Source organism: Heliangelus exortis, chromosome Z (assembly GCF_036169615.1).
Source record: "Heliangelus exortis chromosome Z, bHelExo1.hap1, whole genome shotgun sequence".
NCBI lineage: Eukaryota > Metazoa > Chordata > Aves > Apodiformes > Trochilidae > Heliangelus > Heliangelus exortis.
Genome location: NC_092454.1, coordinates 33,694,983 through 33,713,565, shown reverse-complemented (window position 1 = coordinate 33,713,565; position 18,583 = coordinate 33,694,983). Strand labels below are relative to the sequence as shown.

At 53.8% G+C, this 18,583-nt stretch overlaps 2 protein-coding genes across 2 annotated transcripts; both read right to left on the bottom strand.

The window, feature by feature from the left end:
* Positions 1-3,800: 3,800 nt before the first annotated feature.
* On the bottom strand, positions 3,801-8,639 carry LOC139790180 (sperm-associated antigen 4 protein-like). The gene is made up of 10 exons (XM_071731673.1): positions 8,308-8,639; positions 8,101-8,165; positions 7,498-7,559; positions 7,253-7,293; positions 6,869-6,998; positions 6,236-6,308; positions 5,605-5,708; positions 5,121-5,288; positions 4,673-4,762; positions 3,801-4,051 (listed from the first exon to the last, which is right to left on the bottom strand). Coding segments are annotated over exons 1-10 (867 nt in total). The 5' UTR covers positions 8,310-8,639; the 3' UTR covers positions 3,801-3,919.
* A 4,315-nt stretch (positions 8,640-12,954) lies between these two features.
* LOC139790179 (sperm-associated antigen 4 protein-like) lies at positions 12,955-18,118 on the bottom strand. Its single transcript, XM_071731672.1, has 10 exons — positions 17,478-18,118; positions 17,271-17,335; positions 16,668-16,729; positions 16,423-16,463; positions 16,039-16,168; positions 15,406-15,478; positions 14,775-14,878; positions 14,291-14,458; positions 13,843-13,932; positions 12,955-13,205 (listed from the first exon to the last, which is right to left on the bottom strand). Coding segments are annotated over exons 1-10 (867 nt in total). The 5' UTR covers positions 17,480-18,118; the 3' UTR covers positions 12,955-13,073.
* Positions 18,119-18,583: the final 465 nt, after the last annotated feature.

Below are 18,583 nucleotides of genomic sequence, written 5' to 3'. Positions count from 1 at the left end.
GTCCCCAGAGGGAGGCGAGGCCACCTGCCAGAAGGCAAGGAAGGCTGAAGACCGTCCCTGGGCAAAGAAACCAGAGACAATTTGGACCTGTGTGTTGAAGATTCTCCTCCAGATACCAGTGCCACCACTGCCCCACAGCCAGGCTGTGCCTTCGTGTCCCAGGGGTCCAGTCTCAGGTCCCAGGGGCTTGGCCAGCTCAGGAAGCAAAATTCCCCCAGGGCTGAAGGGCTGGGATCCTACCCCTGCCGCACGAGGCCACTGCTGACCCAGTGGCCCTGCTGAACACTGGCTTTGGGCCGGCAGCGCGAGCCCAGCTTTGAGGCCAGCCCCATCCCCACAGAAGGGGGGCTGCACAGCCACGCGGCTCCTCTTCAGAAATCTTCTGCCGGATTCTGCCGGCTGTTCCACACCCCACCGACCGCGTTAGGCCGTGTCCCTGCTGCCATCCCAACCTGGCCCAGGCAGGAGCAGGCCACTACATATTTATTTGTTTGGCAGCTGCTCAGCCCCGCTGCCTCCTCTGTGGGTTTGGGGTTGGCCTCGGCTCCCAAGGAGCAACTGCAGGCCGTTCCTTGTCTTGTTCAGGTTCTCTTACTTCTCTCCATCACACTTGCACAGGGGTCAGACACAACACGTGTCTTGACCTGGCCAGGGAGAACCAGCTCCATCAGCACCTGCCTGGCTTCTGAGGGTTCCTTCCCATGGCACCACGAGGCTGTGGAGGTGGTCAGCTCTAACCACAGAACGCAGCTTCCCTGGGCTCAGCAGGGTGGGGAGACTCTGTGGGCTGCTCCCCTGGGGCAGCATCATGGCTGCCGCCCTTCTTTTTGGGCGGTGGGAGCCCAAACCTGTGGGCACCCCAACCTGGCCTGTGCAGGAGCAGGCCACTACATACTTATTTGTTTGGCAGCTGCTTGGCCCCGCTGCCTCCTCTGTGGGGCTGGGGTTGGCCTTGGCTCCTGAGGAGCCTCTGCAGGCAGTTTCTTGATTAGCTCGGGGCCCCTTTCTCCTTGTCATCATGGTGACAGAGGGGTCGGACTCAGCTCCCTTCTTGGCCTGCGCAGGCAGAACCAGCTCCATCAGCAGCTGCCTGGCTTCTGAGGATTCCTTCCCATGGCACCACGAGGCTGTGGAGGTGGTCAGCTCTAACCACAGAATGCAGCTTCCCTGGGCTCAGCAGGGTGGGGAGACTCTGTGGGCTGCTCCCCTGGGGCAGCATCATGGCTGCCGCCCTTCTTTTTGGGCGGTGGGAGCCCAAACCTGTGGGCACCCCAACCTGGCCTGTGCAGGAGCAGGCCACTACATACTTATTTGTTTGGCAGCTGCTCAGCCCCGCTGCCTCCTCTGTGGGGCTGGGGTTGGCCTTGGCTCCTGAGGAGCCCCTGCAGGTCATCTCTTGATTAGCTCAGAGCCCCTTTCTCCTTGTCATCATGGTGACAGAGGGGTCGGACTCAGCTCCCTTCTTGGCCTGCGCAGGCAGAACCAGCTCCATCAGCATCTGCATGGCTACTGAGGGTTCCTTCCCCTGGCACCACGAGGCTGTGGGGGTGGCCAGCTCTAACCACAGAATGCAGCTTCCCTGGGCTCAGCAGGGTGGGGAGACTCTGTGGGCTGCTCCCCTGGGGCAGCATCATGGCTGCCGCCCTTCTTTTCGGGCGGTGGGAGCCCAAACCTGCCAGTCTTACTGGCCACCCCACCAACCAGCTCCGATGAAGACAGGCTGGGAGAGTTGGGGTTAGGAAGAGACTCTGTGCGGTGTGTCTGGTGGGACACTGGCACAGGTTGCCCAGGCAACTTGAGCACACCCATTCCTTGGAAGTGTTCAAGACCAGAATGGATGGGGCTTGGAGTAACCTAGTCTAATGGTAGATATCCCTGCCCCCGGCAGGGGGTAGGAACTAGATGATCTTGCAAGTCCTTTTCAGCCCAAACCATTCTGTGATTCTAGGAACTCCCAGCAACATCAGGACAGAATGCAGGCTGTGCTCAACTTAGAGAGGAAAGCTGCTAAGAAACCTGAGAATCAGCTTTGCTGTTTAACAGGGAGGTTAAAACTGTGCTACTGAGTGGTGTAGTTGAGGCTGCGCTCAGGGCAGGCAGGAACAAAAGCTGCTTGTGTTCATTAGCTCAGCAAATCATCTGGAAATGAACCTCACCAAAATGAACGTCCCCTATAAATGAAGAAATAAAGGGAAACTCCACCACACTGTCAAAGATAACAGTATTATCCACTCAGGCACAGGCCCTCTCGCCGTCACGTGAGCCAGGCAATAAATCCCCCCAAGATCCAGGCTGGAAACTGGGAGTCGATTCTCTATCTTTCCAGCTGGGCTGTGTGCAGACCCTTTCCCTTTGATGCAGCGTCCTCTACCATGGCATCTCCTTGTTGCATGCTCTACCATAGGATCTCCTTGCACCCCTTGGGATGTATTTTGAAGAACTGGGAAAAGTTTTGTGGCTATATTTATAAATATTTAGCTATATTAATAGCTAAATATAGAAGGAACAAAAAAATAGTACAGCCAGGGTTGGCCACAATATTCATCAGAGGATGAAAAAAAAGAAAAAAAAAACATGTCCAAAGGGAGAGGGGCGGGGGGGCTTTCAAAGCAACAGATAATATCACAGTGAATGGTGTGTTGTGGGTGTGGGAAAATGGGATGAAGTAGCATATGCAGATACTTTCGTGACTTTTAGAAATGATTGTGGTACTAGAGTGAAATAGAAGACGCTGAACATGCAAGAGGGAGGGAATGGAATATACGTACTGGATGCGCAACAAGAGGATGAGAAGAATGATGCTTGCAAAAGAGGAGAAAACAATGTTGTGATGGGTGGAATTAATGTTGTTCTGTCACTGACTGGAGAAATGTGATGAAGCGCCTTGTGCTGGTATCTTTTCAACTTTGTGTAAGGATTCCATGTATTTAGTAATTTTTTTTCCTTTTTATCATTGCTGTTGCATTAAAGCTGCTTTGTTTAGTTTCCAACTCGTAAGTCTCTCTCCCTTATTGTCTCTTCTTTCTTTATCAGAGAGGAGAGGGGGACTGAGAGCATCTATCGTTCTGTTTAATTGCCTGGCCAGTGTTAAACCGTGACAGGGGTGGAGCACGGGGGGATCGATATTCCCTCCCATTTCCTGCCCATATAGAACAGCAGCCCCGCCCTCTTTCGCCTGTTCCGTGCCTTGCTGCTGTTCCCCTGCGCTGTTTTAGCATCAGCTCGCCACACGCTCTTCAGAATCCACATCCATCGGGTGCTGGGAAGAGCTGGGGACGCCCCTGCTGAGTCGGCCCTGCCACAGGAGACCCTCAGGCACCTACCCCTTCGATCCCTCAGATGGGGTTGTACTCTTAATATCTATTTCTATGTCTGTATGTTTGTTCCTTATCATATATAGTAGCTGTTTCAGTAAACCTGTTTCAGTTTTTACTGCCAACTTCTAAGCCTCTTGTCCTTACTTCTTGTCTCTTCACATCTCCTACTCCAGTCTGAATTGCCACATCTCTTTCTCCCCACCGACTTCTCCTTTTTTCTGTTGATCCTTCCTCAAAGCCACGGCCTTCTGGCTTTGTCACAGTCATGGCTGGAGCCTAGCTGATCCCAAGGAACCATGAGGCTCCTCACTCCTCTTCCTGTGAGGCTTGCACTCCCGGTGGCAGTCACAGGCAAAACGAACACAATTTGTTTGAAAAGATCAATTTAATTTATCAATAACTGAAGCACAACGGGGCAAAGGGAAAACACAAACAAGAGCTCAAATACTTCACACCACCCCTCCCCTCTAGCCGAGACAAAGAGAAAACACAAACAAGAACTCCCATCCTTTACACCACCCCTCCCCTCTAGCTGAGAAAAAATTACTTTGTCCCAATATCTCAGTCCCTCTATCTCCGTCCATCCTTTCCTTCCTCTGCTTTCAGCTGTGGCCTTCTGGCTTTGCCATCTGCCCATGGACCTGCACTCGATAAATGCAGGTGTATGCTGGGTTTTCCCAGTTGCTCATCACAGCAAGTTTGATGAGTGAGAAGGCTGTGGGAAATGGCGCCTTCTGTAAAGAAAAGAGAGAAGAGAAGGTGGGGGTGTGAAGAGCAATAATGCCATCTGCCAGTCTCCCCCTGCCAAGACTTCTTCTGCCCAGGAGCAAGGTTCTGAAAGTGGGCAGGGGTGGCTCTGGAAACAGGAGGCCCAGTGCTAGTCCCACGGCTGCTGAGCTCCACACTTCCGCTGCCTTCTCTGCCTGCTTTGCTCCTGGCAGGAGTGAGAGAACCAGCAGAGCAGTGCTGTACTATGCTGGGAGGACAGGGCACTCTCCAGGCTTCCAGCAGACCCCAAGAAGGACCAGCAGTACTGCCCCACGCCTTTTCTCCCCTTCCAGGTGTCCCTGATTCTCCACAGCACACAGCGTTGCTTTTGTGGAGCAGCCATGTGTGCAGCTGGCTCTCTGCTGGGTGCAGCCAGGCATCTCCCAGGGCCTGACCAGGCTCTTGCTGTTGTCCCTTTACCAACACCACCACCACACGCTACCCAGCCCTCCAAACTCCGGCAGGCCTTCCCTGTCAGTGCTCTGTTCCCCTCTGCCCAGGGAGAAAGCTTTTGTGCTCCTCCTGCCCTGGACTTGCAGGCAAACCTGGTTTCCTCCATGGCATCATGCCCCCTGCATGCACTGTACCTTGAGAGGGAAGGTCTGAATACTGGTTCCTGCCACGTCATATGTGAATTTAACCAGCAGGATTTCTTCCTCTCCATTCTCCTCCAGTCCCTGAAGGACAAAGCACAAAGAGAGCAGCTCAGGCTCGGCCCAACAAAGGGGAAATGGACACATCACCATCTAGAGCCCCCCGAACTCCAGAGCTCCAGGAGAGGTCTAGCGCTTTTTACAACTCAGCTCAGTCTCTGCCTTGGGATTTGGTGAAGAAGCCAGAACAGGGTCTGCAGGGCCAGAAGAAATTTTAAGAGGGATGAACTCACTAGAGTCCATGATGTATCCCACTGGGATACTGCACTGCTCAGCAGAGAGCAGGACTTGGGTCTTAGAGAATGCACAAAAGTGAGCAAGACCCTGTCATGACTTTCCCCCAGGGCCTGATCCCTGCCAGACATGCACAGCAGAGACTTACATAGGCAGAGACATCTCGGGGGGCACTGATGACCATCCCAGAAGGAGAGGCTTCATCCACGTTGTGCTGCAACGTGATGGACGTCAGGTGGACTCGCGCTGGCAACCTGATGACAACCTGACCCTGCTGCCCTTGGAAAGGCCAGCACTTTCCTATGGAAACATCCTCCTGCAACCAGAACATCAACACAACTGCCCATGTAGCTAGATGTAGCACTGGTGTGTCCCTGGGGTCTATTTCAGCTCAAAACTGGGGTGCTGTGAGGAGATGGACAGAAGCAGGAGGAGTTCTGACCCATTCCCTTCCTGAGGGGAATCACGGATTTGTAGCAAGCCCAGGCAGGCATTACAGCCTTGCTTTCAGTAACCTGATCAACTCTGTGGGCGTGGGCAGTGTACATGGAGTAAACATGAGAGCTCTGGAGATCAGTCCCCATCTTCACAGGAAGGAACAAAGCCAGCACTGATGACTTCTGCTGTGTTACCTGCAAAATAGTATCCGGAGGATTGGGACTGCGGTAGAACCAGAACCGGTTTCCTTCTCTATAGTCATAGGTCTTGGACGTTCTCTTTCTGTCAATGGTGGCACCTGTAAGGAAAGAAGAGCAGAAGGCTGCAAGAGGCCGCAGACAAGGGGGACTTGGTGCTCAGACACTATTTCTGCCTCCTCCAGCCAGCTCCACGTCTGTCAGTCCTGCCCCAGCTGCGCAGGGCAACGCCAACAGCCACATGCCTGGTCTGCTTCTCTCAGAGCACCACGAGGAGAAGGTCTGAAGGCTCTTGGAGATGGCAGGCCACCCGTGTGTGTGCCAGCAGACCAAAGCTGCGGGCTTGCCCAGCCACTCCCTCCCTCCTCGGGTGCAGCGGTGAGGAAGAGAGCCCCTCCATCGGCACGGGAACGCATGTGGGGACAGCACCAGAGGCTCCCGTGCAGAGGCCGAGGAAAGGACTGGGAGGCAGTCTGGGGAGAGCCACTCTGCCACTGCCTTTGCTCTTGGGCCCCATGAGACATGAAAGCTCCCCCACTCTGGAGAGCAGTGCCTGCAGCACAGGCTCCTCTGGGGAGCACTGCAGACAAGTGCAAGGCAAGGAGGCTTGGGCTGCTTGTGTCCATACCAGAGCGCTGCAGGGCCCAGTCAGACGTCTTGTAGTGTTCCGAATGCATCCAGGACACTGCCTGCTCCACTTGCTGGGAACAGCATGAACAGACAGAAAAGGAGCACATCAGCAGGCAGTTCAGCATGGCTACTGGTGGCCTGAGATGTAGTGGGTCAGCAGCAGAAACACAGGGCACAGCCTTGTCCACAGAGATGCCTGACTGTGCCTGTGGTGTGAGCTGCCAGGGCTGAGGAAGCAGATCCGTGGCCACAGCCTGGGCTGCACTGACAAGGGTTTCCACACCCTCATCCCCAGCCTCCACGCTCTCCAGCAGGCACTCCAGGAGATGGGCTCAGAGCCTGCAAGCGATGGCTGTCCCTGTGAGCATGCCTGGGTCACACTGGTGCCTCAGGAGCTCGGCCCGCACAGCCAGAGGTACTGGAGTGCCAAGGGAAGGTTGTCAGGTGTCCTCTGGTGCTTGAAGCGGCCCGGTTATACTTGGGCAAGAGAAGAGCCCAGACAGTGTAGAAGTTTGCCCAGAGAGCACCCGGGTGACTGCGGTCAGCAGCCCAACAGCAACAACAACCCCACAGAGTCCTTTTCTCAAGGCTTTTGCCCAGCCAAGCATCCTTCCCCAAAATGCAGCATCACCTCCTTCACATGCTTGAACTCTGCCTTCAGTTGAGCCACCTTTGCCACCAGGAGGTCCATCTTTTCGACTTGTTCCATGTGCAAAGCAGATGTCTTTTGGATTGGTTCATCATGCAAAGCAGATGCCTTCCTGGAGGAACGGAAAGCAGATCTTGTCAGGGAGAAGCCTATCCCCAGCTGGGAGCAGCTGAGCTCAGCAAGGAGGAGAGACACACGTGTTTTCCTTGCTTTGCAAGTGCTTCCCTTCCACACCAGGCTGAGCAACAGGCAAAGGCAGGAGGGAAGTATGGGAGGCGTGGCTGCTAGGGAATGGCTGCAGGTAGCATGAGGCCACCTGCCCCTTCTGCACAGAACCAGGTGTCCAGCTCAGGACACATCTCTTACCACAGGGGCTCCGGGTCTGCTCCCAAGGCATATGCCAGCCCCTGAAAGGGAAAAACGCTTCATCAGTGCATCTGCTAGCAGAGCTGCCGAGCGTTCCCAGGAGGGGCTTCCCGAGAAAGACAGGGCAGAAGCTGCTGCTGCTGCTTGGGATCTCCCTGCATAGAAGCAGAAGAGCCCGTGATTTATCCAGCCACTGTCCGAAATGCCCTGTGGGAGGAGGTGCCCATCCCAAGAGAGTCACTGACCTCTCTCAGTCCCACAGCCCACATTGCCCATACTGCCACTGGGCTCCTGAAGATAACACCACCTGCGATTCAGAACACCAAGAGACTGTTACGTTGCTGGGGTTGCCAGAGATGGCTGCGGTCGTGTTGTCAGCCCCGTGTGGGGAGGGAGCAGGGAGAGGATTAATGTCTGACTGGGGGTCATCAGGCCGGGCTTGAGGGGACTGCCCAGCCGTGATCTACGGGTGTGCTGGGTGCCACACAGCTAGTCCCCATTTCCTCTTGCTGCTTCAGTGAGTGCTGAGACCAGGCTGCATGGGCCAGGAGAAGTAGCTCTCCATCGGGGTCGCCTCTGGGAGTCCCTGTGCCAGGCTTGGAAGTACCTACGCCCTTCTCTCGCAGACTTGTGGACTTAGCAATGCATCTGTTGGCTTGGTCCAGTAGCCAGAGCAGCAGCGTGGTTGGCTGCCTGCCAGTCTTACTGCCCACCCCACCAAGGCCGTACTCGGGGAGCACTTGGGACACAGGAGTCGCCACACACACTTGCCCAAAAGGCCAGTCAAGGAAGGTAGCATGCAGCACAGCCAGGTTGTCTCTCTTTGACATTTGCTTGTGAACACTCACCCAACGCCATTTGGAGCTGCAAGATGATGATGCTCAGTAATACCTTCTTTAGAGACACCCTTTGCCTGAAAAAGAGGGAGTCCTTTGGCTGTCAGTAGGTCCCTGGGTTGCTGGCTGGCGAACACTCTCTGCTCTCCCCTATGCTTGCTCTGGCTCTCAGGGAGCCCCTTTCTCACCCATTCCATAGCAGGAACATGAAATACATACATAGTGAAGATCCACGTGCCCAGATGTCCCCAGAGGGAGGCGAGGCGAGGCCACCTGCCAGAAGGCAAGGAGGGCTGAAGGCCGTCCCTGGGCAAAGAAACCAGAAACAATTTGGGCCTGTGTGTGGAGGACTCTCCTCTAGTTACCAGTGCCACCACTGCTACCCCTGCCCCACAGGCAGGCTGTGCCTCTGTGTCTCAGGGGGGCCAGTCTGAGGTCCCAGGGGCTTGGCCAGCTCAGGAAGCAAAATTCCCCCAGGGCTGAAGGGCTGGGATCCTACCCCTGCAGCACGAGGCCACTGCTGACCCAGTGGCCCTGCTGAACACTGGCTTTGGGCCGGCAGCGCGAGCCCAGCTTTGAGGCCAGCCCCATCCCCACAGAAGGGGGGCTGCACAGCCACGCGGCTCCTCCTCAGAGATCCTCTGTCGGATTCCCCAGGCTGCTCCACACCCTGCCGACCGCATTAGGCCGTGTCCCTGCTGCCACCCCAACCTGGCCCGGGCAGGAGCAGACCACTACATACTTATCTGCTTGGCAGCTTCTTGGCCCTGCTGCCTCCTCTGTGAGGCTGAGGTTGGTCTTGGCTTCCGAGGAGCCTCTGCAGGCCCTTTGTTGTTCTGCTCGAGGCTCCTTTCTCCTTGCCATCTTGGTCACAGAAGGGTCAGACACAGCTGCTGTCTTCACCTGGCCAGGGAGAACCAGCTCCAGCAGCAGCTCCCTGGCTACTGAGGGTTCCTTCCCCTCGCACCACAAGGCTGTGGGGGCGGCTAGCTGTGACCTCACAGTGGGGCTCCCCGGGGCTTAGCAAGGTGGGGAGACTCTGTGGGCTGCTCCCCTGGGGCAGCATCATGGCTGCTGCCCTTCTTTCCGGGCGGAAGAAGAGCATTTACCTCCCAGAGTGAGTCTGGAGGAGGGCTGTGAAAATGATCAGAACAGGGCTCAAGCACCTCTCCAATGAAGACAGGCAAGAGCAAACTTTCTTTTCAAGGCATACACAAAACACACAGAAAGAGTTGCTGCATGTGCCACAGGTCTAAAAAAAGTCAACCAAACCAATGCCACTCATCACAAAATGCACTAAAACAAGTTAAATTTGTAATTACTAGCCCTTTTAGCAGGCACCACCCTCTTACCACATTTCACAATCTCATCCTCCAGCTAGGCTCAAAGAAACACCAACTGAAGAAGTGCCCTTAGCTGTGGGCTTTAGGCTTATTAATGCAGCTAAATCACATCAACAGTGTTTGCTTCGTTTGGCAAGACCAAAAGAATCACAGCACTATAAATGCACCTAGCTAGTGTATAACCCCTAATTCCTGATTTACTATATAAATGACCTGTGTTGCAACAGTTGACTGTTGAAAAAGTAGCATTTTGATATCAAAAGATGATATAGCATTCAACGAAAACTGAACCTAAACTACCACTGTGGATATTCCAACGTTCTGTTGCAGTGCACTATGTAAAACAGATCAAGAATTACTCATTTTTATTCATTTCTCCAGGCAAGAGTAAAAATTGTCGCCACAATCCTATGTCTTCAGTGTATAGCAATTCCCAAGTTGGCCACTAGCATGTGGGTCCAATTGCCCAGATCTGTGGGTCCTCTGACTTTTCCAAGTACAGCCTTAAGGGTCTCTTCCATCTCAACACTTTCATGCCCTTCACTGCAAGATGCCAATCCCTGTTGTCCTCTACTTTTTATTGGTACACTTTTCATCAGCTGTTGCCATCAGCTGCACAGGAAGACCCTTTTACCATCTCTGCTGCACCAGTGAGCAGCTTAGCTGCACAATGTCACCTAAAGGATGGAAGAGTTTTTTTCATACCAGCCTTTGGAAAGGCCTGGAAACATTTACACTTCTGCCTAAGCACCAGTGGAAGAAGTGCTGAAGACAATGGAAGTTTGAAAAACAATGGTTTACAAAAACAAAATTCAGACAGATTGCTGGCAAGCTATTTCTTCACATTAGGCATTGAGACAAAATCCATTACTAACACAAGTCTGTAGAGAACCGGGATACACCTACAGATTTTTGAGGTCCATGAAGTCTTTTAAGAGGTTTAGTCTTCACTGTCAGTTACTGTGAAGGTGAAACTTAATGAAAGACTTCATGGATCTGGTCCCTCAAGCAGTCACTTAACTGCCAAAAAGACAGAAAATTTGTGCTGGAAGCCACCACTCTGAGCACAGAGGTATGTAAAATCAGTGTTCACATGAAATCTGACTAGGAGCAACCAAAACAAACCGGCAAGTGTACAGGCCTTAAAGACTCTGGCCTGACTGAGGGAAATTGCTTTCTCTTCCTTCAGATGCCAGAAATAAATGCCTTCTGAAAAATTTCTTTTCAGCCCTGTAAATCTCGCACAGCTCTGAGTCAAGCAGAAGCAGTAACTCCAGAAACCAGATGAATTTGAAATCAAGAGGTATCTGCAGAATTAGATGGCATTCGCTATCCCACAGATTCTGGTTCAATTTAATAACTTGCTGAAGTGCCAACTGATGCTCTGTTTAAGAAAATCTGAGTTGCTCACTGTTATTCTAAAGACAACTAGCAGCTGAGAAGTTACTCAAATCACTTACTTGGCCAACAAAATAAAATATTCCTGAAACAATACAACTGAGTTCAGTAGTGCCTTTAAAAAGACAACTACCTCCAAAGAAGTAATTTTAGAAACTTTTCAGAAAAAAGAAAGCAAACCAAACACTATTATGTTTCTGTAAAAGCCTGTATTTGCCACAAAGACCACTGACAGGCATTGTTATGAAAACTGGAAAAATACTCAGATGGGTGCTGGCTTTGGCTGGGATAGACTTCAATTTCTTTTAAGTAACTGGCATGAGACTAGGTTTTGGATTTGTGCTCTAAACAGTATGGATCACACGGGGATGCTTTTGTTATTGTTGAGCAATGCTCACACAGTCAAGACCTCTTCTTGTTTCTCACCCCACCAGCAGCTGGACTGGGGTGCACAAGAAGCTGGGAGGGAACACAGCTGGGACAGCTGATCCCAACTGACCAGAGGGATATTCCATACCATATGACATCACGTGCAGAAAGTAAAGTTTGGGAAGAAGAAAGAAGGGGGAGATGTTTGGAGTTATGGCAAGTAACTGTTCTTTCCAAGTTAACCATTACATACAATGAAGCCCCTCCTGGGAGGCAGGAGGCAGGAGAGGCTACCACCACCCGTCCTCCTGAAATTCAGCTGCATGCAGGCTCAGTCGGAACAACGCTCTTGCTCCCTGGGACGTGGCGTGGCTGTGCGCGATGGGCCCCGCAGCCCTCACTGGCCCAAACCAGGACAGGGACAGAAGAACTTAGACCCTGATCGGGTATCCAGAATCGGAATTCTGGCCCTATGGCCCCCAAACAAAACAAAAAAAGGGAAATTTGACAGGTCCTAGGATTATTAGGATATTGTAGACCATGGCTTGAAAGCTCTAGTGAAAAGGTAAAATTCTTGCCTGAAAAATTAACGAATAACCAGCTTAAGTGGTTTGCTGAAGATGATCTAAAGAATTCATATGTTTGCATATTTCACAATGTTCAAGGCAGATATATTACTAGTACTCTCAAAGTTGGGTTAGCAAAATACTTTGTAAAAGTAAGGTTAGCAAACACTTTATAATTATTCAACAGGAATTCACAAACACAAACATATATTGCAACAGCAAGAAGGAAAATTTCTGCACCGGCCGGAGGTTCCTGGGGGGTGGTCTCTGAACTAATGCTCTGCTGGTTTTCACGTTACACGTCTCCAGTTAGGCCCTACCCTTTTGTAGCTCCCAAGGTTGGGTCCTTGAGAGGTGAGCACATGTCAACCTCATGAACCTCAAGAAGGCCAAGCATGAGGTTGAGGCAATGTGAAGAACAATCACAGGCTGGGCAGGGAGTGAATGAACAGGGAGCAACTCTGAGGGGAAGGGCATGGGGTTGCTGATTGACGAGAAGGTCAACAGGAGCTGGCAGTGCACGCTTGCAGCCCACAAAGCCACAACCGGATCCTGGGCGGCATCAAAAGAAGGGTGGCCAGCAAGTCGAGGCAGGTTGTTCTCCTCCTCTACACTGCTCTTGTGAGACCCCACCTGGAGTACTGCGTTCAGTTCTGGAGGCTCCAGCACAAGAAGAGCGTTTACCTTCTGGAGCGAGTCCAAAGGAGGGCCGTGAAGATGATCAGAAGAGGTGCTGTCAAGCACCTCTCCGATGAAGACAGGCTGGGAGAGTTGGGGTTCTTCAGCCCAGAGAGGAGAAGGCTCTAAGAGAGACCTCCTACCCTCCCTGCAAGGGACCTTGTGCAGACCCTGCTTAGCAGGCACACCTCCTACTCCAGTCTGAATTGCTACATTTATTTCTCCTCACCCACTTCTCCTTTTTTCTCTTGATCCTCCTTTTCTTTCTGGTTTCAGCTGTGGTCTTCTGGCTTTGTCATTGTCATGGCTGGAGCCTAGCTGATCCCAAGGGACCGCGAGGCTCCTTCTTGTGAGGCTTGCACTCCTGGTGGCAGTCACAGGCAAAATGAACACAGTTTGTTTGAAAAGATCACTTTAATTTATCAATAACGAAAGCACAACGGGGCAAAGGGAAAACACAAACAAGAGCTCAAATACTTCACACCACCCCTCCCCTCTAGCCGAGACAAAGAGAAAACACAAACAAGAACTCCCATCCTTTACACCACCCCTCCCCTCTAGCCGAGAAAAAATTACTTTGTCCCAATATCTCAGTCCCGCTATCTCCGTCCTTCCTTTCCTTCCTCTGCTTTCAGCTGTGGCCTTCTGGCTTTGCCATCTGCCCGTGGACCTGCACTCGATAAATGCAGGTGTATGCTGGGTTTTCCCAGTTGCTCATCACAGCAAGTTTGATGAGTGAGAACGCTGTGGGAAATGGCGCCTTCTGTAAAGAAAAGAGAGAAGAGAAGGTGGGGGTGTGAAGAGCAATAATGCCATCCGCCAGTCTCCCCCTGCCAAGACTTCTCCTGCCCAGGAGCAAGGTTCTGAAAGTGGGCAGGGGTGGCTCTGGAAACAGGAGGCCCAGTGCTAGTCCCACGGCTGCTGAGCTCCACACTTCCGCTGCCTTCTCTGCCTGCTTTGCTCCTGGCAGGAGTGAGAGAACCAGCAGAGCAGTGCCGTACTATGCTGGGAGGACAGGGCACTCTCCAGGCTTCCAGCAGACCCCAAGAAGGACCAGCAGTACTGCCCCACGCCTTTTCTCCCCTTCCAGGTGTCCCTGATTCTCCACAGCACACAGCGTTGCTTTTGTGGAGCAGCCATGTGTGCAGCTGGCTCTCTGCTGGGTGCAGCCAGGCATCTCCCAGGACTCCTGCTCCCGTGGGCCTGACCAGGCTCTTGCTGTTGTCCCTTTACCAACACCACCACCACACGCTACCCAGCCCTCCAAACTCCGGCAGGCCTTCCCTGTCAGTGCTCTGTTCCCCTCTGCCCAGGGAGAAAGCTTTTGTGCTCCTCCTGCCCTGGACTTGCAGGCAAACCTGGTTTCCTCCATGGCATCATGCCCCCTGCATGCACTGTACCTTGAGAGGGAAGGTCTGAATACTGGTTCCTGCCACGTCATATGTGAATTTAACCAGCAGGATTTCTTCCTCTCCATTCTCCTCCAGTCCCTGAAGGACAAAGCACAAAGAGAGCAGCTCAGGCTCGGCCCAACAAAGGGGAAATGGACACATCACCATCTAGAGCCCCCCAAACTCCAGAGCTCCAGGAGAGGTCTAGCGCTTTTTACAACTCAGCTCAGTCTCTGCCTTGGGATTTGGTGAAGAAGCCAGAACAGGGTCTGCAGGGCCAGAAGAAATTTTAAGAGGGATGAACTCACTAGAGTCCATGATGTATCCCACTGGGATATGGCACTGCTCAGCAGAGAGCAGGACTTGGGTCTTAGAGAATGCACAAAAGTGAGCAAGACCCTGTCATGACTTTCCCCCAGGGCCTGATCCCTGCCAGACATGCACAGCAGAGACTTACATAGGCAGAGACATCTCGGGGGGCACTGATGACCATCCCAGAAGGAGAGGCTTCATCCACGTTGTGCTGCAACGTGATGGACGTCAGGTGGACTCGCGCTGGCAACCTGATGACAACCTGACCCTGCTGCCCTTGGAAAGGCCAGCACTTTCCTATGGAAACATCCTCCTGCAACCAGAACATCAACACAACTGCCCATGTAGCTAGATGTAGCACTGGTGTGTCCCTGGGGTCTATTTCAGCTCAAAACTGGGGTGCTGTGAGGAGATGGACAGAAGCAGGAGGAGTTCTGACCCATTCCCTTCCTGAGGGGAATCACGGATTTGTAGCAAGCCCAGGCAGGCATTACAGCCTTGCTTTCAGTAACCTGATCAACTCTGTGGGCGTGGGCAGTGTACATGGAGTAAACATGAGAGCTCTGGAGATCAGTCCCCATCTTCACAGGAAGGAACAAAGCCAGCACTGATGACTTCTGCTGTGTTACCTGCAAAATAGTATCCGGAGGATTGGGACTGCGGTAGAACCAGAACCGGTTTCCTTCTCTATAGTCATAGGTCTTGGACGTTCTCTTTCTGTCAATGGTGGCACCTGTAAGGAAAGAAGAGCAGAAGGCTGCAAGAGGCCGCAGACAAGGGGGACTTGGTGCTCAGACACTATTTCTGCCTCCTCCAGCCAGCTCCACGTCTGTCAGTCCTGCCCCAGCTGCGCAGGGCAACGCCAACAGCCACATGCCTGGTCTGCTTCTCTCAGAGCACCACGAGGAGAAGGTCTGAAGGCTCTTGGAGATGGCAGGCCACCCGTGTGTGTGCCAGCAGACCAAAGCTGCGGGCTTGCCCAGCCACTCCCTCCCTCCTCGGGTGCAGCGGTGAGGAAGAGAGCCCCTCCATCGGCACGGGAACGCATGTGGGGACAGCACCAGAGGCTCCCGTGCAGAGGCCGAGGAAAGGACTGGGAGGCAGTCTGGGGAGAGCCACTCTGCCACTGCCTTTGCTCTTGGGCCCCATGAGACATGAAAGCTCCCCCACTCTGGAGAGCAGTGCCTGCAGCACAGGCTCCTCTGGGGAGCACTGCAGACAAGTGCAAGGCAAGGAGGCTTGGGCTGCTTGTGTCCATACCAGAGCGCTGCAGGGCCCAGTCAGACGTCTTGTAGTGTTCCGAATGCATCCAGGACACTGCCTGCTCCACTTGCTGGGAACAGCATGAACAGACAGAAAAGGAGCACATCAGCAGGCAGTTCAGCATGGCTACTGGTGGCCTGAGATGTAGTGGGTCAGCAGCAGAAACACAGGGCACAGCCTTGTCCACAGAGATGCCTGACTGTGCCTGTGGTGTGAGCTGCCAGGGCTGAGGAAGCAGATCCGTGGCCACAGCCTGGGCTGCACTGACAAGGGTTTCCACACCCTCATCCCCAGCCTCCACGCTCTCCAGCAGGCACTCCAGGAGATGGGCTCAGAGCCTGCAAGCGATGGCTGTCCCTGTGAGCATGCCTGGGTCACACTGGTGCCTCAGGAGCTCGGCCCGCACAGCCAGAGGTACTGGAGTGCCAAGGGAAGGTTGTCAGGTGTCCTCTGGTGCTTGAAGCGGCCCGGTTATACTTGGGCAAGAGAAGAGCCCAGACAGTGTAGAAGTTTGCCCAGAGAGCACCCGGGTGACTGCGGTCAGCAGCCCAACAGCAACAACAACCCCACAGAGTCCTTTTCTCAAGGCTTTTGCCCAGCCAAGCATCCTTCCCCAAAATGCAGCATCACCTCCTTCACATGCTTGAACTCTGCCTTCAGTTGAGCCACCTTTGCCACCAGGAGGTCCATCTTTTCGACTTGTTCCATGTGCAAAGCAGATGTCTTTTGGATTGGTTCATCATGCAAAGCAGATGCCTTCCTGGAGGAACGGAAAGCAGATCTTGTCAGGGAGAAGCCTATCCCCAGCTGGGAGCAGCTGAGCTCAGCAAGGAGGAGAGACACACGTGTTTTCCTTGCTTTGCAAGTGCTTCCCTTCCACACCAGGCTGAGCAACAGGCAAAGGCAGGAGGGAAGTATGGGAGGCGTGGCTGCTAGGGAATGGCTGCAGGTAGCATGAGGCCACCTGCCCCTTCTGCACAGAACCAGGTGTCCAGCTCAGGACACATCTCTTACCACAGGGGCTCCGGGTCTGCTCCCAAGGCATATGCCAGCCCCTGAAAGGGAAAAACGCTTCATCAGTGCATCTGCTAGCAGAGCTGCCAAGCGTTCCCAGGAGGGGCTTCCCGAGAAAGACAGGGCAGAAGCTGCTGCTGCTGCTTGGGATCTCCCTGCATAGAAGCAGAAGAGCCCGTGATTTATCCAGCCACTGTCCGAAATGCCCTGTGGGAGGAGGTGCCCATCCCAAGAGAGTCACTGACCTCTCTCAGTCCCACAGCCCACATTGCCCACACTGCTACTGGGCTCCTGAAGATAACACCACCTGCAATTCAGAACACCAAGAGACTGTTACGTTGCTGGGGTTGCCAGAGATGGCTGCGGTCGTGTTGTCAGCCCCGTGTGGGGAGGGAGCAGGGAGAGGATTAATGTCTGACTGGGGGTCATCAGGCCGGGCTTGAGGGGACTGCCCAGCCGTGATCTACGGGTGTGCTGGGTGCCACACAGCTAGTCCCCATTTCCTCTTGCTGCTTCAGTGAGTGCTGAGACCAAGCTGCATGGGCCAGGAGAAGTAGCTCTCCATCGGGGTCGCCTCTGGGAGTCCCTGTGCCAGGCTTGGAAGTACCTACGCCCTTCTCTCGCAGACTTGTGGACTTAGCAATGCATCTGTTGGCTTGGTCCAGTAGCCAGAGCAGCAGCGTGGTTGGCTGCCTGCCAGTCTTACTGCCCACCCCACCAAGGCCGTACTCGGGGAGCACTTGGGACACAGGAGTCGCCACACACACTTGCCCAAAAGGCCAGTCAAGGAAGGTAGCATGCAGCACAGCCAGGTTGTCTCTCTTTGACATTTGCTTGTGAACACTCACCCAACGCCATTTGGAGCTGCAAGATGATGATGCTCAGTAATACCTTCTTTAGAGACACCCTTTGCCTGAAAAAGAGGGAGTCCTTTGGCTGTCAGTAGGTCCCTGGGTTGCTGGCTGGCGAACACTCTCTGCTCTCCCCTATGCTTGCTCTGGCTCTCAGGGAGCCCCTTTCTCACCCATTCCATAGCAGGAACATGAAATACATACATAGTGAAGATCCACGTGCCCAGATGTCCCCAGAGGGAGGCGAGGCGAGGCCACCTGCCAGAAGGCAAGGAGGGCTGAAGGCCGTCCCTGGGCAAAGAAACCAGAAACAATTTGGGCCTGTGTGTGGAGGACTCTCCTCTAGTTACCAGTGCCACCACTGCTACCCCTGCCCCACAGGCAGGCTGTGCCTCTGTGTCTCAGGGGGGCCAGTCTGAGGTCCCAGGGGCTTGGCCAGCTCAGGAAGCAAAATTCCCCCAGGGCTGAAGGGCTGGGATCCTACCCCTGCAGCACGAGGCCACTGCTGACCCAGTGGCCCTGCTGAACACTGGCTTTGGGCCGGCAGTGTGAGCCTGGCTTTCAGCCCAGCCCCATCCCCACAGAAGGGGGGCTGCACAGCCACGCGGCTCCTCCTCAGAGATCCTCTGTCGGATTCCCCAGGCTGCTCCACACCCTGCCGACCGCATTAGGCCGTGTCCCTGCTGCCACCCCAACCTGGCCCGGGCAGGAGCAGACCACTACATACTTATCTGCTTGGCAGCTTCTTGGCCCTGCTGCCTCCTCTGTGAGGCTGAGGTTGGTCTTGGCTTCCGAGGAGCCTCTGCAGGCCCTTTGTTGTTCTGCTCGAGGCTCCTTTCTCCTTGCCATCTTGGTCACAGAAGGGTCAGACACAGCTGCTGTCTTCACCTGGCCAGGGAGAACCAGCTCCAGCAGCAGCTCCCTGGCTACTGAGGGTTCCTTCCCCTCGCACCACAAGGCTGTGGGGGCGGCTAGCTGTGACCTCACAGTGGGGCTCCCCGGGGCTTAGCAAGGTGGGGAGACTCTGTGGGCTGCTCCCCTGGGGCAGCATCATGGCTGCTGCCCTTCTTTCCGGGCGGAAGAAGAGCATTTACCTCCCAGAGTGAGTCTGGAGGAGGGCTGTGAAAATGATCAGAACAGGGCTCAAGCACCTCTCCAATGAAGACAGGCAAGAGCAAACTTTCTTTTCAAGGCATACACAAAACACACAGAAAGAGTTGCTGCATGTGCCACAGGTCTAAAAAAAGTCAACCAAACCAATGCCACTCATCACAAAATGCACTAAAACAAGTTAAATTTGTAATTACTAG

What these genes read in the sequence shown, in the direction of transcription:
- LOC139790180 (XM_071731673.1), bottom strand. An exon ending in GCAGCTCCAAATGGCGTTGG is followed by an intron (nt 7,560 to 8,100) that starts GTGAGTGTTCAC and finishes TCTGAATCGCAG; the next exon opens with GTGGTGTTATCTTCAGGAGC. An exon ending in CTCCGGATACTATTTTGCAG is followed by an intron (nt 5,289 to 5,604) that starts GTAACACAGCAG and finishes TTCTGGTTGCAG; the next exon opens with GAGGATGTTTCCATAGGAAA.
- LOC139790179 (XM_071731672.1), bottom strand. An exon ending in GGGCTGTGGGACTGAGAGAG is followed by an intron (nt 16,464 to 16,667) that starts GTCAGTGACTCT and finishes TTTCCCTTTCAG; the next exon opens with GGGCTGGCATATGCCTTGGG. An exon ending in AGTTCAAGCATGTGAAGGAG is followed by an intron (nt 15,479 to 16,038) that starts GTGATGCTGCAT and finishes TGCTGTTCCCAG; the next exon opens with CAAGTGGAGCAGGCAGTGTC.